General features: G+C 40.8%; 1 protein-coding gene across 1 annotated transcript in view; it reads right to left on the bottom strand.

The window, feature by feature from the left end:
- Nucleotides 1–248: 248 nt before the first annotated feature.
- Nucleotides 249–14,729, bottom strand: part of usp6nl (USP6 N-terminal like) — a 44,093-nt gene continuing 29,612 nt past the window's right edge. The window contains 10 exon segments of the mRNA XM_034133380.1: nucleotides 249–1,886; nucleotides 1,888–2,726; nucleotides 7,043–7,195; nucleotides 7,278–7,377; nucleotides 8,372–8,437; nucleotides 9,094–9,188; nucleotides 9,782–9,902; nucleotides 10,869–10,917; nucleotides 12,045–12,154; nucleotides 13,109–13,216. Of these exon segments, the coding sequence (XP_033989271.1) occupies nucleotides 1,197–1,886; nucleotides 1,888–2,726; nucleotides 7,043–7,195; nucleotides 7,278–7,377; nucleotides 8,372–8,437; nucleotides 9,094–9,188; nucleotides 9,782–9,902; nucleotides 10,869–10,917; nucleotides 12,045–12,154; nucleotides 13,109–13,216 (2,331 nt within the window). The 3' untranslated portion in view covers nucleotides 249–1,196.

Below are 14,729 nucleotides of genomic sequence, written 5' to 3'. Positions count from 1 at the left end.
CAGAATGGTTTGCAATTAGTTGTTTAACAAATACAAAGATAACTTAGGGAATGTAATGAACAGTGAGGGCAATACTGTTTGAGAATAAATGAACCAGAGATGAATAATCATAATAATGTGACTTATTACATGTCGAAATGTGTGCCTCTCACCTTTGTGATGTGTGTGTGTGTGTGTGTGTGTGTGTGTGTGTGTGTGTGTGTGTGTGTGTGTGTGTGTGTGTGTGTGTGTGTGTGTGTGTGTGTGTGTGTGTGTGTGTGTGTGTGTGTGTGTGTGTGTGTGTGTGTGTGTGTGTGTGTGTGTGTGTGTGTGTGTCAGTCAGATGACTCCATTTGACAGCAGCTAAACAGTAGTGATATGACAGTGTTGAGAAAAACAAGACAAATAAAACTGAAACGCCTTCACATCTATCTCTGGCTGCATGTGCTCAAGATGTGGTAACTATAGAACATTAATGAAAAAAACAAACATGTGACCTATAGTTGCATAGCCAATCAGAGGGCTTAAAGCCAGCAAACCAAAATATATAAAACTAAATATATATATTATTAGCCCTCACAAATGAGCTCTGTATTTGCGGTCGGAATTTAACCCAAAAGTACACTGAAATACCCAACAAACTGTACTTCACGCTTGAAAAAGAAACGAATTGCACATCTGTTAATGGGGAAGGAAAGACTACAAAATTAACATCACTTTCTACATTAGAGCCACTGCACATTTGAAATCAAATTGCACAGTGGTCTTTAATTATATCTTGGGACACGGTATTATTACTTCTTTTTGAAAAATAACATTCACGAGCATATAGAGTAGATCCATCTCTATTGTACATATCTGGAAGTAACTATAAAAAAATAAAGATGGAAAATAAATCAGTTTTGCCTTTTCAGGAGAGTTCCTCCCTGCTACTGATAACAACTCAGCATATTAACAAAAACATCCACTGTACATATCAGACTCTAAAAGATATATACTGTCACCTCTTGTTAATGATTTACATCCAAAAATAAAATAAAATCTTCAGTCAGTTTTTAAAGTGATCAGTAGAAACTTCAGAGGCTGGTGCGTGCTGCAACATTACAACGCAGCGCGACAGTCAGAAGGTCACGCGTCGAGAGCAAAGCTTGTCTTTCCACAGTGTCTGACTACACTTCAGTTCTTTATTTTTTATACAGTGTCTTGCCATTTGTCTATCACAGCAGCATGGACTCCTGCAGGGCGAACGCCTCCTGTGCGTGCCTGTAGTGCGGCCCTCCGAACAGCTGTTGGCGAAGGACGGGCTCCTGGAGTGGAGTCCTGTAGTGGAGCAGGGGCTCTGGGTTGGGGGGGAAAGTGAACTCCTGAACGGGCGACATTTGGGCTCGCTCGAAGCTGGGTGAGCGGGGCACACCACCTGGGGTATGAGGGGGCCGCTCATCATCTGGAGCCCATGGGAGGGCCCCGTCTACAGGCCGCCGATGGCCCCCGCCTTCATGAAGGAAGTGTTGCTCACCCCTCTGATGCCCCTCAAACCTGTAGTCCACCGGGGTGTACACCTGTGAGGTGGAGGTGAGTTGCTGCAGGTAGATCGGGGTGGACCTCTCCTGGGTTTCCAGCTGCAGGGAGTGCTCTGGTGGGGGCCTCACGGTTCGGGGGTTCCCCGGCGGCCCCCTGCGGTAGGTTGTGTAGCAGTTGTTCATGAGAGTTTTCTCCGGGGAGGGGTTCTGGCGCTGGGTGGTGGCGTACGCTCGATCCCCGTACACCACGCTGGAGAGCGGGGTGAATCGGGAGGGAGGGGCGTAGAGTCGGTCCTCTCCCCGGGGCTCCAGGCTCACGCTGTAAGCAGGGTGGAGGATGGGAACTTCTGTCGTAGTTCTGCCCGGGGAGTGCTGCTGGGGGGGGGGGGCTGTACTGGCTGCCGGGGTACACCCTCCCGGGACTGTTGTTGGTGAACGCAGGAGGGTGATTGGCCATTCTCGACCCGGAGGCGACGGACACCGTGCTCCCGGCTAGGCTCGGGCTGCCCTGATGGAGGGACGACACACTGAAGTGGGTGTCACTGCGAGGGGTCCTCATTCTGGACGGGGGTCTGTCAAGCTCCAGGATCTCGAAATCCTGCTCCGGCAGCCCCGGCACGTTGTCATACTGCGAGGCATTGGAGCCGCGGTTGGTGTCGGGGATGAAGCCCTTGGAGTTCGGGCGGCGGGGGGCCAGGGCGCTGTCCTCTGGGCTGGAGGGGGCCGGTGAAGCCCCACTGCTCTGGTGGACGTCCCGCGCGGCTGCCGCTTTCACCGCCTCCAGCTTTGTGTCTGAGGGTTTGAACCAGCGGGGGGTGATCTCTTTGCGGGAGCTGGAGGCCGCGTTGGAGTTGTGGTTGGCGGTGGCGTGGCTCTGAGGCTTCCCTCGATCCACCGGGGGTGTCGGGGTGGGGGCTGAGGGCGGTGGGGCCCCCCTTTCAGGTGTAGTGGAATGCTTCCGCTGATCATTGGGAATCTCCCCCGACCCTCTTGAGCGAGCGTCTCTTCTTTCAGCCTTGTGGTGGCGGATGGATTTCTCCAGCGAGTTCCGGCGTAAGCGGCTGGGGGGCCGACTGTCCTGCTGACGGACCGGTAGCGGACTCGGGTCCTGGGGGGGCTCCGCAGGGTCGGTGTGGCTTTGCCCGTTGGCCACGGGGTTCACCACCACTGGGGCCACCTCAGGAGGAAGCTGCCCTAAAGGCTTCTTGGGATACTCATCTTCTTTACCTGCAAGATTTATAAAAAAAAGGAAACAAATTAGAGCGCCATCGAGAAACAAAACAAATGATGGTTTGACACACGGTGTGGCGAGTCACAACAGGGACATGGATTCATGCAACACCACTGCCATAGAGAGGTAAAACATAAAGGAGAAACACAATCAAATTTCCACAGGCAGAGCGAAGGACAAAAAACAAAATTAATTATTTCCCATCGTGCTGAAAGGGCTCATTAAGGAAGTGACGATTGAGTGGTCGTTAAATGATGACTTTCACTTCATTTCATTAAACTGTACTTAGCTGCAGTACTAGCCCCAGACTTAAAAGGTCACGCAGACATAATTCTTGATTTATGAACCAAGTTACGGAGACTAATGAGCATTAAAGCCACAGAAATATTTCTTCACTTAGACTTGTCCAAAGTTACTATTGCAAATCCAGTGCATGTTACAAGAAATGACATTGATACGAATGCTTTGAGTAAAATACAGTTAACAGGAACATAGACACAGTGATGGTGTTGTTGGGACTGTGAGGCAAAGTGTGAAGTCAGGAAACAGCAGCTGAGAGAGGAGGGATCCAGGAAGTCAACTTCTTTCAGGAATCCTTCATCCTGTCCACTCTTAATCATTTCTCTAAATCTTGCAGATGTAATTCTGAAAACCTTTTATGAGTCAAGTTCACAAGTCCAACTGAGACATGCTGCACATTTTTGTGAAAAAGGCAGACTAACAAGAACATGTAATTCCGAATAATGTTTGAAACCTATAGCTGCATTCTTAATATAAACACATGTCCTGAACTGAGTCCGTACGCTGCCACTCTACATCAAAGATTCATCCACACAGAGTCAATTATACTGCTGTGGTGATGTGGTTAGGAAAAGAGGAGACCATAAAACCACTGGCATTTCTCACAGTTCAGCCCATTCAGATACAAAAATGTAAAAAAAATCATCCCCCCTGCACACCAGCAAATGTGGTAGCACTGTTTAAACAGAAGTTAAACAAAAGCCTCCAGTGTTTGGAAAGTGGCTCATTATCTTGTCAGCGTGCAGTGGAAGGAACAGAAAGCTTCTGTTGAAGCTGTGTGGGCTATAAAAGAAAGTTCCTCTTTCAGCTGCAGTACTAAAACATCTTACAAAATGTGAAGTCTCTGCTGCTGTTATACAAGGACTAACAGACCTGCGACTAATAACAGGAAAACGTCACATAACGACCCGAAAAATATATTTTGAGAGGTGATCATTTCAGTAAATTCATCATTTGGAAAAGCAATCTTGTCTATTTAAAATGATTAACCTCACCACTCCTCTCAGGGCAGTGAACAAAAAAGGTGCCATTAGATGATTATATAAATAGCTTAACAGTTATAAATTATATATTTCAAAAACATACTTAAACCATAATTGAAATATATCTCAAAAAGCTCAACGTAATAAATGGCACTAACAATCAATTAGTCAGCCACCAGCAGAGGGCACATGATGTCTCCTGAAAGTCCTTTATTGACATAAAAAAAAGGCAGTAAAAGGTAAAAAAAAATAAAAAAAGAAACGAGGAGAGCCAGACACTGCAGGACAGAAGCAACTTATTTATAAATATTATAATGTGGGGGGATAAAAAAACAAAACAGTATTTTGTGAGGGAAAACCCTGAGTGCTGCTGGACAGACAGAAGACAGACAGGACTGACTGAGGGACAGATGGACAGAGACATGGAGAGGGGAACACCAGTCAGGATAGCCCACCGGTTACTGTTGTAGGAGGGGATGTGGCCCCCACTCACGGCCACACTTTTGCTGTTGTTGGCTAACATCGTTTGAAAGGAGAGGGAGAGAAGCAGATTATTGAGAAGAGCAAGATTAGAAAAACACACACCGCTAATAATGCTAATGCTACGAGCTAAAGGACAGCAGGAAGACACAAGTACAAGCCATGATACCAAAAAGGGGCATTTGTTTCATTGTAGTGTTCGACTGGTGCATTGTTTTCAGTATGGACTGTAGAGCTGCAGTCGACTTATAGATCAACATGAATATAAGGCAAATGCTATTTGCACCTGGGTAACTATAGTGAACAATGCTATTTGCACCCGGGTAACTATAGTGAACAATGCTATTTGCACCCGGGTGACTAGTGAACAATGCTATTTGTACCCAGGTAACTATAGTGAACAATGCTATTTGCACCCGGGTGACTATAGTGAACAATGCTATTTGTACCCAGGTAACTATAGTGAACAATGCTATTTGTACCCAGGTAACTATAGTGAACAATGCTATTTGCACCCGGGTAACTATAGTGAACAATGCTATTTGCACCCGGGTAACTATAGTGAACAATGCTATTTGCACCCGGGTAACTATAGTGAACAATGCTATTTGCACCCGGGTCTCTATAGTGAACAATGCTATTTGCACCCGGGTAACTATAGTGAACAATGCTATTTGTACCCAGGTAACTATAGTGAACAATGCTATTTGCACCCGGGTAACTATAGTGAACAATGCTATTTGCACCCGGGTGACTATAGTGAACAATGCTATTTGCACCCGGGTGACTATAGTGAACAATGCTATTTGCACCCGGGTGTCTATAGTGAACAATGCTATTTGTACCCAGGTAACTATAGTGAACAATGCTATTTGTACCCAGGTAACTATAGTGAACAATGCTATTTGCACCCGGGTAACTATAGTGAACAATGCTATTTGCACCCGGGTGACTAGTGAACAATGCTATTTGTACCCAGGTAACTATAGTGAACAATGCTATTTGCACCCGGGTAACTATAGTGAACAATGCTATTTGCACCCGGGTAACTATAGTGAACAATGCTATTTGTACCCGGGTAACTATAGTGAACAATGCTATTTGTACCCAGGTAACTATAGTGAACAATGCTATTTGCACCCGGGTGACTATAGTGAACAATGCTATTTGTACCCAGGTAACTATAGTGAACAATGCTATTTGCACCCAGGTAACTATAGTGAACAATGCTATTTGTACCCAGGTAACTATAGTGAACAATGCTATTTGCACCCAGGTAACTATAGTGAACAATGCTATTTGCACCCAGGTAACTATAGTGAACAATGCTATTTGCACCCGGGTAACTATAGTGAACAATGCTATTTGTACCCAGGTAACTATAGTGAACAATGCTATTTGCACCCAGGTGTACCCAAAGTAATTTTCTTATGCAAAAATTGAAGGAAATTGTGTTTTTCAGACTTTCAAATATGGAGAATTCCCTTTTTTCTCAGTTTAATATCATATTAAAGTGAATATATTTTGGTGTTGGACAAACAAGATATTTAAAGATATTAACTTGCACTGATTTTTTTTTTTTTTACTATTTTCATTTTATAAACCACTCGATTAATCAAAAAAGGATCAGCTGATTAGTCCAATCGTAATTGCAGCTTTTGAATGCTGATTTTGTGAAGCTATTTTTAAATTTGATTATTTATTTGTGTACTACAATGTTTTGCCTATGGTTTTAATATTATTTGTTATTTTATAAATGATTTTAACTAATTGCTGATTTAGGAAAATTCTAGAACGTGGTTTCAAAAAGCCCAAGGTGATGACTTTAAATAGTTTTCAAATCACAAAAAGATTCAATATACATTTCAATAATACAGGTAAATTGATCAAATGTTTACTTTTTGCGTAATCGTGAATTGAAAGAAGAGGTTGTTCTTTATCAGTATTACGGATACTAAAAAGACAATTTGCAAGTGTGTATATTGTATGAGTTCAGATTATATCCTATAGTCCAAAACTAGCAAGCCACATGAATGTCTGGGAGCAAATTCATTTGATATGCTGAACAAATATGGCCAGGATCCGTTGAAACTTTTGGAATAATGGGTTGCAGATTAACATTTTCCAAAGGGGGGTTCGTTTAGCATGAAACACTTGAAATAACTAAAGGATAAGTTAAAAAAGAAAGTAGAAAGAAAGTGAGGTCAAAGAAAACTTAACCTTTTATAACCTTTTGTTATTCATGTTTTATTATCTGTGTTTTTAAATGCCATTTTATAATATGTTTCTTAATGTCTTTCATTTTTGCAAAGCACTTTGAATGGCCTTGTGTTGAAAGGTGCTATATAAATAAACTTGCCTTGCCTATAGTGACGCATGAAATAAAATAAAAATGGCATACTACTTTAGATCAGACTTGTAGTAAAATACTGAAAGAGCAAAGTATTAGTTTGAAGTTGCCTCTCTGGTTTCAGACTCAGAGTCGACTTGATAAATGTCCCTTCTGGTATTACAGCTGTTTGCCTCTGGCCCTCGTGCTGCAGCAGTACCTGGGGCAGGCAGCTCCATCTTTGTCTTCCTCAGCTCCGTCATGGACGCCTGCAGCTGATCCACCACAAAGTCGTCCTCGAAGAAGAAATTTTTGGACAAAGTCACCTGCAGAAACTCCACCAGCTCCTCCATGGACAGCTTCAACAGGTGCTCTGTAGAAAACATACACACAGTTAGACATTTATAGTGTTTGAGTGGTGGACAGCAGATGCTAGCACTGTGCCGCCAGCTCACTCTTATGCAGTTTGAGGATGGTGTAGGACATGGTGGGCAGCACCCTCTCTCCCTCCAAAATGTAGATGTCCCAGATCCTGAGGGTGAGGGTGAAGGGAGTCTGCACAGAAAAAACACAACAAGAGGTGAGGTTATAATCGAAAACCAAAATTAACAATGTTTCACTAGTTTCTTTCCTTCCCTATCTCATTAGTTCCTATGATATACATCTTCAAAAATTGATAAATCAATGTAAACATTTTTAAACGCCTCAGTACTTTTTTTGAAAGCTAGGAACCAGGGGCGGCTCTAGGGGGGGCCAACTGACTTTGGACCCCCCTGAAAATGAAATGTTTATGATTAAACAATTTCCTGGCTGACGGAATAGGCGGAGCTAACGTTATTTGTCATTCTAGTCAGACCCATTAGAGCGTGAAAACTGTAACTATAAGTATCTGAAGTGTGTACTGAAACAATACCAATAACTGTATTGCATTGTTTTCTTATGCGCAATTACTTCATACTGTCTTTGTGTTTTTCGTCCTGCATTTATTGTGCCCCTCTCAGAAAAGAACTGGCCCCAGCCTGGCCCCCCCAGTCAAATTGGTCTAGAACCGCCACTGCTAGGAACTGTAGTTTTTAGCAATCATTATTTTTATAGTTAAAACAGGCTGTTGACAAGATAGTACAAAATGTAAACCGTACTTAAATGTTTTCCTCTGTAATTAAGTTTTCATTCAACTTACTTATTTTTAGCACTCATTTTTTAACCAGGAGAAAATGCATTTGTTGGGGACTTGTTATTAGTATCAATTCATTGGTGTTTCAGGGGTTTTGATAACAAGAGAAATACGGAACATCACCAGGCTTATCGATCAAAAGTGTCATGTTGATGTATCATTCAGAGTGATTTTGAAGTCATTTTCTTCCCCTGATTGCGGAATCTGCTATCAATTTCATTTCAAATAGTGGACCTGCTTCCAGTAAGGTCCAGGGAATCGCTTCACACTCAAACATTACATATGTCTTTGGGTGGAAAGTTTTCACAATGAAATGTTCCTATCTGTCTGCAGTTGTATTTCATTTGATATGCCATATGTTGGTAATGTACTCACTCTGTCCAGGAAGCACTGGAAGAACCACTTCATGGTGTAGAGACTGGTTAAAACCTCCTGGGTGTCCTGCAGCCGCACAAACAAACAAACAGGAAGTACTTTTAGTGCATTTAGCAGGTTTATAAAGGTCTTTGTCCTACGATAATATAATATATTTCTGTGCACATTATCAGAAATATTTTCAGCCAAACTAAAACAACAAAAATACATTTAATTTTCTTACACATACAAAATCTGTCTTTTGAAAAAAATAAAAACTGTTGACAAATTTACAAAACACTTGAGTATGTATGTTGTTTTAATTTTTTTTTAATGATTCTTTACTACTAATATTTGTATATTTACTTGGTTTTCAATCATAATGTCTGCATCGTTCTGATTATTTGTTTAATTATTGTACTTTTTCTTTCTTTGGGAAATAAACATTTGTATATGTGTTTTGTTGGAAAAAACTAATGCCAATAAATACATTTGTCAAAAATAAAATGGAATTATGGCTTGTACATATCTAGAAAAATAGATATACCCAGTACATATTATTTGTCAAAGTATTACCCCTGAAGGCAGGTGTATCAAGTAATTCTACTGTAAATACAGGAAGAGATTTCTCATATAATAACTTAATCCAACAGCTGTATTTGATCCCTGAGTTATTTGGATAGCCTCCCTGTACTGTGACCAGTTGTTGGATAATTCAGCACTTATTATTCATCTGCTCTCACCAGGTGCTTCTTCAGTTTGGGCATCATCTTCTTCAGGATGCGGTCGTGGTGCTCCTGGAAACGCATCAGCTTCGGGAAGCCCGGGATAAAAAACCCTGAAGTTGAGGACAAAATGGATGACATCACATTTTGTCATTTTTAAACTATTTTGCATTGTAAAGCCTAACAAAATGGGTTACATTGTGTATGTATGTATGTGAAATGTGCACATTTCTACTTTTTATGTAACATTTTTATTAAATTTGATTATAGCTTTTTTTAATTTGGACTTTTTATGTTAATATAAATACATATTTTTTCTTTTTTTATTATGAATCTGTATTGCACATTCACATTTTCATTAACTTCTTTTGTTTAAAGGATATATTCTTATTTTTGTCTCAATGAAGCAAGTGTGCCAAAACCAGATTTCCCCAGTAAATAAAGTATTCTGATTACATTATCGGCCGTATTGGCAGATATCTTAAGTCAGGTATCAGAAGTTTATAGAAACAGAAAAAAAAGTGAAACAGTGCATCCCTAACAATATTATGTCATCACAATTATAGCAAATCGTTTTCAGTTACGAATGTATTTAGTCTTTCACATGCAGGAAACACTTGTGGGGTATGACTTTATTTGAGCAAGTCTTGTATTTACAATATCTCCCCCCCCCCCCCCCCCCCTTTAAAGAGTTCCTCTGTGTTACCGTGCATGGAGTGCTTCGGCCCAGACAGCAGTTTGACCAGAGCCCAGAAGGCGTCCTCTTCGTTCATGTAGATGAGCAGCAGAGCTGTGATCTGACTCATGCCCTGGCAGTAGCCCACCTCCTACACACACACACACACACACACACACACACACACACACACACACACACACACACACACACACACACACACACACACACACACACACACACACACACACACACACACACACACACACACACACACACACACACACACACACACACACACACACACACACACACACACACACACACACACACACACACACACACACACACACACACACACACACACACACACACACACACACCACACCACACCAGAATCAGAGACAGGTTTATTACCAGGTAGGTTTACACGTACGAGGAATTTGACTTGGTGTCGTGGTGCATACATAAAAGTAAAACAAGAATTAAAAAACAGGTAGAGAACTAGTGAAATATGAAAAATAATACAAAATATAGTAAAATAAAACAGTATTTACATTGCAATGGAATGGAATAAGAAGGAATAACATATGGAATAAATATCGGCAGTAAGTAATACTAATATTTTGCTTACTGACACAGAATGTATACATCCATAACTAAGTAGTATGCACATAACACATGAGACCATTCTGTCTTTAAGGTTTTTCATTGTCCTGATTTCATTTAATGTTTCACCCCGTTTTCTTCTTTGTTTTGCAAATACACTGAATTCAATTCTTAAATAAACGGGCTGTTGGCATAAGGCAATAATTCTCAATAATTTGAACTTTTTGACAGTCTTATGGTTTTACCTGTTTATGTTGGCAAATCTTTTTTGTGTGTGGCACCCTCTGTACATCACTATTAATTAAGGTGTGCATTTTCTGGGAGGCATTAAGACTAATGGAAATTATATTTGTCCTTGTTGAATAATCTGAAACTCTGGAAAATGCGTACAAAAGCTAAAATGTTAACAAGACTAAGAAGACGACTTGTATATCCTACATCCAGTACACATGCGAATAGTAAAAGCATAGTAACCTCCAGTATTGAGAAGACAGTGTGAATGACTCACCGTATTGTACATTGAATAAGCTGTGAGGACGTGGAAGAGAGCCTGCTGCCTGAAAAACACAAAGAAACCACAAAGAACACAGCGTTTAGTTCCAGGAATGTAAGTCAAAGTTTGGGTTCCTTCTTCTGACAGTTTTATCACACATTCACACAGAGAAGCTGCACGTCAGGGGTAGAATCTATAAATGTGGTGAAAATTAAGTGTGAGCTGAAGGCAGCATTTGTTATTTCAACATCAGCAGAGTGAAAAGGGCACATTACAAAAGGTGTTAAAACAGGTGTAGTTTCCATATATAGAGTGAAGCTGGTTTACTGATACTCATTGGTTTGAAATTAATCAGAGCCTGCTTTAGTTTCATGGTAACAAAGCAGAAGTCCAAATGGAAAAGAGTCACTTATTAATGGGAAAGCTTTAGGGCTCAGATATTAAGAATCAATTAGTGCAGATTTAAAATTCAAACACCCAGCACACACCTATTATACTTCTATTCTGACTGTATATCTGTTGCGTGACATTCATTTAAAGCAGTTATTTCTGACGCTAAGTGCCAACCCATGTGATATATCTCTATCTAGATCGCAGTGCAGATATGCGAAAAACTGAACAGACAAAAGTTGCACAACTTCCGGTGTCCACTCTGTGGCGCTAGAGAACACACGCTTAACAAACAGGAAGTTGATCACATCATGTGAAGAACACATAATATCCTTTTTATATTGGATGGTGATTTTTACGTAAGGCAATAGGTGTTAAATTGCTTTTGAACCTCAAGGTCTTAAAAAACGTACTGACCGAATTTGGTTAAAATACGAAGCCTGAAATGGCCAAAATACAACAAAGAAATGACATTGAAATACAATACTTTTTTAAGTCTACCTATGCTGCAAATATCTACCATTAGGATTTACGTACAGTGAGGGTTTAATGCAGAGTTAATGTTTGTAACACTGCAACAAAACAACCGATTAAGTAAAAAATACTTAGAACAATGTCAGTATTTTTCTTTCTGTGTTTTTCTCAGCAACGTGGTCCTTGGACACTTTGTATTAGTTATTCATTTTAAAAGTGAAATGCCTTAGAAACTGTGTAACCGTAACTTAATCTCGAATACAGTGTTATAGCCGTAGGAGAGTAAAGGCAGGGTGTTAATGCAGCAGTGTTCCTGCAGATACCCACTTGACATCGTAGCGGTGCATGAACATGATGTGGTCTCTGTAGGTGCGGTTCACGTCCAGGTCGATCTGCCGGATGTCGGGGGACACTCCCCTGGCTCTGGCCTTCAATTTCTACAGAAAACACAGAAACAAAAAGGTCAGTGACGAGGAGAGTGACGAGGAGAGTGACTCCAAGGAGACAAACATCCTGCTGGAGTACATCTAAGAGGCACAATATTTACTCAAAAACTGAAATAAGAGCCTGCGAAGTTTGAAAGAGAGAGTGAAATATAACTTATCAGATACAAAGCATAGTTCATTTACCTAATCTCAACCCAAATTGACCCAAATTCTGCCGTTTGTATCTCTATTTACAACATAATTCAGCTTCTTAACAGCATGTTTTATACTTTGAGAAAGTATTTCAGTGAATAATTCAGATGAAATGTATCACGTGTCAGAACATAAACATTTTCCAGTTTGAAGAAAGTTCAATGAAGATTTATGTTAATTTGGTCAAAGAAGATGTGTTTTTTTTTTGTAGCAGCCGACATGTTCATGACTTTAACACGTTTCCTTCGAATGTTTTGGGGTAAAAGGTTTAAAAAGTGGCGTTTATTACAAGTCTCCATCTTATATTTGATATTTAATCTGTCTTGGCGTCAAACAGATTTAATCAAATATCATACAAAAGGATAAAATGTTTTTTTATGGACAGAAAAGTCCTCATTCACAGTTTAAGTTTCTCACTATATTTGCTTTGTTTACAGCTGTGGCCTCAGCCTCAAATTACAATCCTTTCCACACAGCAAAAATATTATTGATCCTGCGTGCCAAACTTTTTAATGAGATCCAAAGTTTGTCTCTGTTCTTTACAGTGTGCAGGAACACGCTCTGCAGAATTACACAAACACACAATTACGCTTCCAAACCCACACCCTGCAGCTCGGTGAAATCAAATAAAAGGAGCACGCTTCTGAATCTTTATGAGGCCTGTGCTGTAATTAATGTTATAAACTGTGTGTGGGGGGGAGCCGGGCTGTAAAGTGGATGGTGTGTTTAGGTGGTGAGATCTGGGCTCAGTACCTCGTAGAAGTCCTTCTTCTCCTCCTTTATTTTGGGGACATCGAGCAGCAGACCCCAGACCTGCCCTCGCAGCTGCAAGGGGATTCCCTTATAGACCCTCCTCCCCAGCTGAAACACACAGCAGGAGTTTGTTAGGAACACTTTCAGAGAGGAGTGCCTCGGGAACACACTCCACATTCATGTAGACCTGAGCTCAGAACAGGTCAAATACTGATAGAAATATCACACAGGAATGTCAACAAACACGGAATGATGATGAGTTTCATGCTGCATACCCGACATAAAAATACACCTCAATTGATTACAATCTTTATTGTCAATTAAAAACAACTTATTTACTTATTAAAGGGGCCCTATTATGCTCATTTCAGGTTCATATCTGTATTTTCTGCCTCTACTCTACTGTGACATGTCTCCATGCTTTAATGTTCAAAAAGCTCTTTATTTTTCTCACTGCCTGTGCTGCAGCGCCTCTTTTCACCCTCTGTCTGAAACCAGAGCCCAGTCTGCTCTGATTGGTTAGCTGGCCGGCTCTGATGTGATTGGTCAACTGTTTATAGATGTCCCGCCCTTTAGCCTATCACGTACAATGTGTTGAAGCACTAGCCAATTGAAGTGTGAGTGTTACATAGTGATGTCAACCTATATAAACACACTACAGGTCTTTATAATGAATAGTTTCAAATAATCCGTAATACATCATATTTCTATCAATATCATTCCTCAATTTGTTGGTTTTCTGCAAAGTCATGTTTGTATCCTGAATCATGTTTGGTTTCTTAATGTTTAATGCAGCTTTTTTGTTCAGTATCCAATTATAAGTGTTGCTACCATGTGGGATTTTGAAAGAAATGTAAAAATAAAACATTCAGTGTTCCTTTAACTCACAAAGTTAGTCAATTTAACTTTTATACTCACCTGGATTTTTGGGAATTTTGGCCATTATTCCATATAAGGTGTTACCTTTTATTCTTGTTTACAAATGATTTAAAATATCTCCACTCATTCTATTTGTAAAATATCTCTTTTTACTTCATTATTAACCTTTATAGAACATTCAAAAACAAATGTTTGCTTACAGTATGCTTACAATGTACCCTTTTTATCTGCTAGGTAAGGGTTGTTGCTGCACACCACAGAGATGCAACAGAGCCTCGGGCAAATTCAAAAATATAATCCAGAATCGAGGAACAAATAACTGTTGTGCTGCGAGTGTTTCAGAGATGGAAACAGTGCGTTCATCAGTGTACTGGGAGAGGAAGCAGAGGGCTCTGCAAGGTGAGCCTCCACCATCTGGCTCCAGCAGAGATGGTGGGAGTTACTGCATGCCGAACGGCACAAAGTCATTCACAAAGAGATGGGAAATCATTGCGGACTCTGGGGCGAGGAAGATTAAGTCTTAAAATCCAAAGTGATGGAACAGCAAAGCTAATCGCGGCAGTGAATTTCTCCGAGTGCAGATATTTAAAGCCAAGCAGGCGGAGCAGTGATACAGCAGATATGGAGGTGTTGGAGTGTCAGTGTGCCGCACAGCTGACTGACAGGAGGACAGACTGAAGAGGACAGGCCCTCTATTAGAGGACCGTATCCACTAAACATCCTCAGGCTAAAAGTGGCTCTT

Source organism: Trematomus bernacchii, unplaced genomic scaffold, assembly GCF_902827165.1.
Source record: "Trematomus bernacchii unplaced genomic scaffold, fTreBer1.1, whole genome shotgun sequence".
Classification (NCBI taxonomy): domain Eukaryota; kingdom Metazoa; phylum Chordata; class Actinopteri; order Perciformes; family Nototheniidae; genus Trematomus; species Trematomus bernacchii.
The sequence above is the reverse complement of the archived record's forward strand: the minus strand, read 5'-3'. Positions and strand labels throughout refer to the sequence as shown.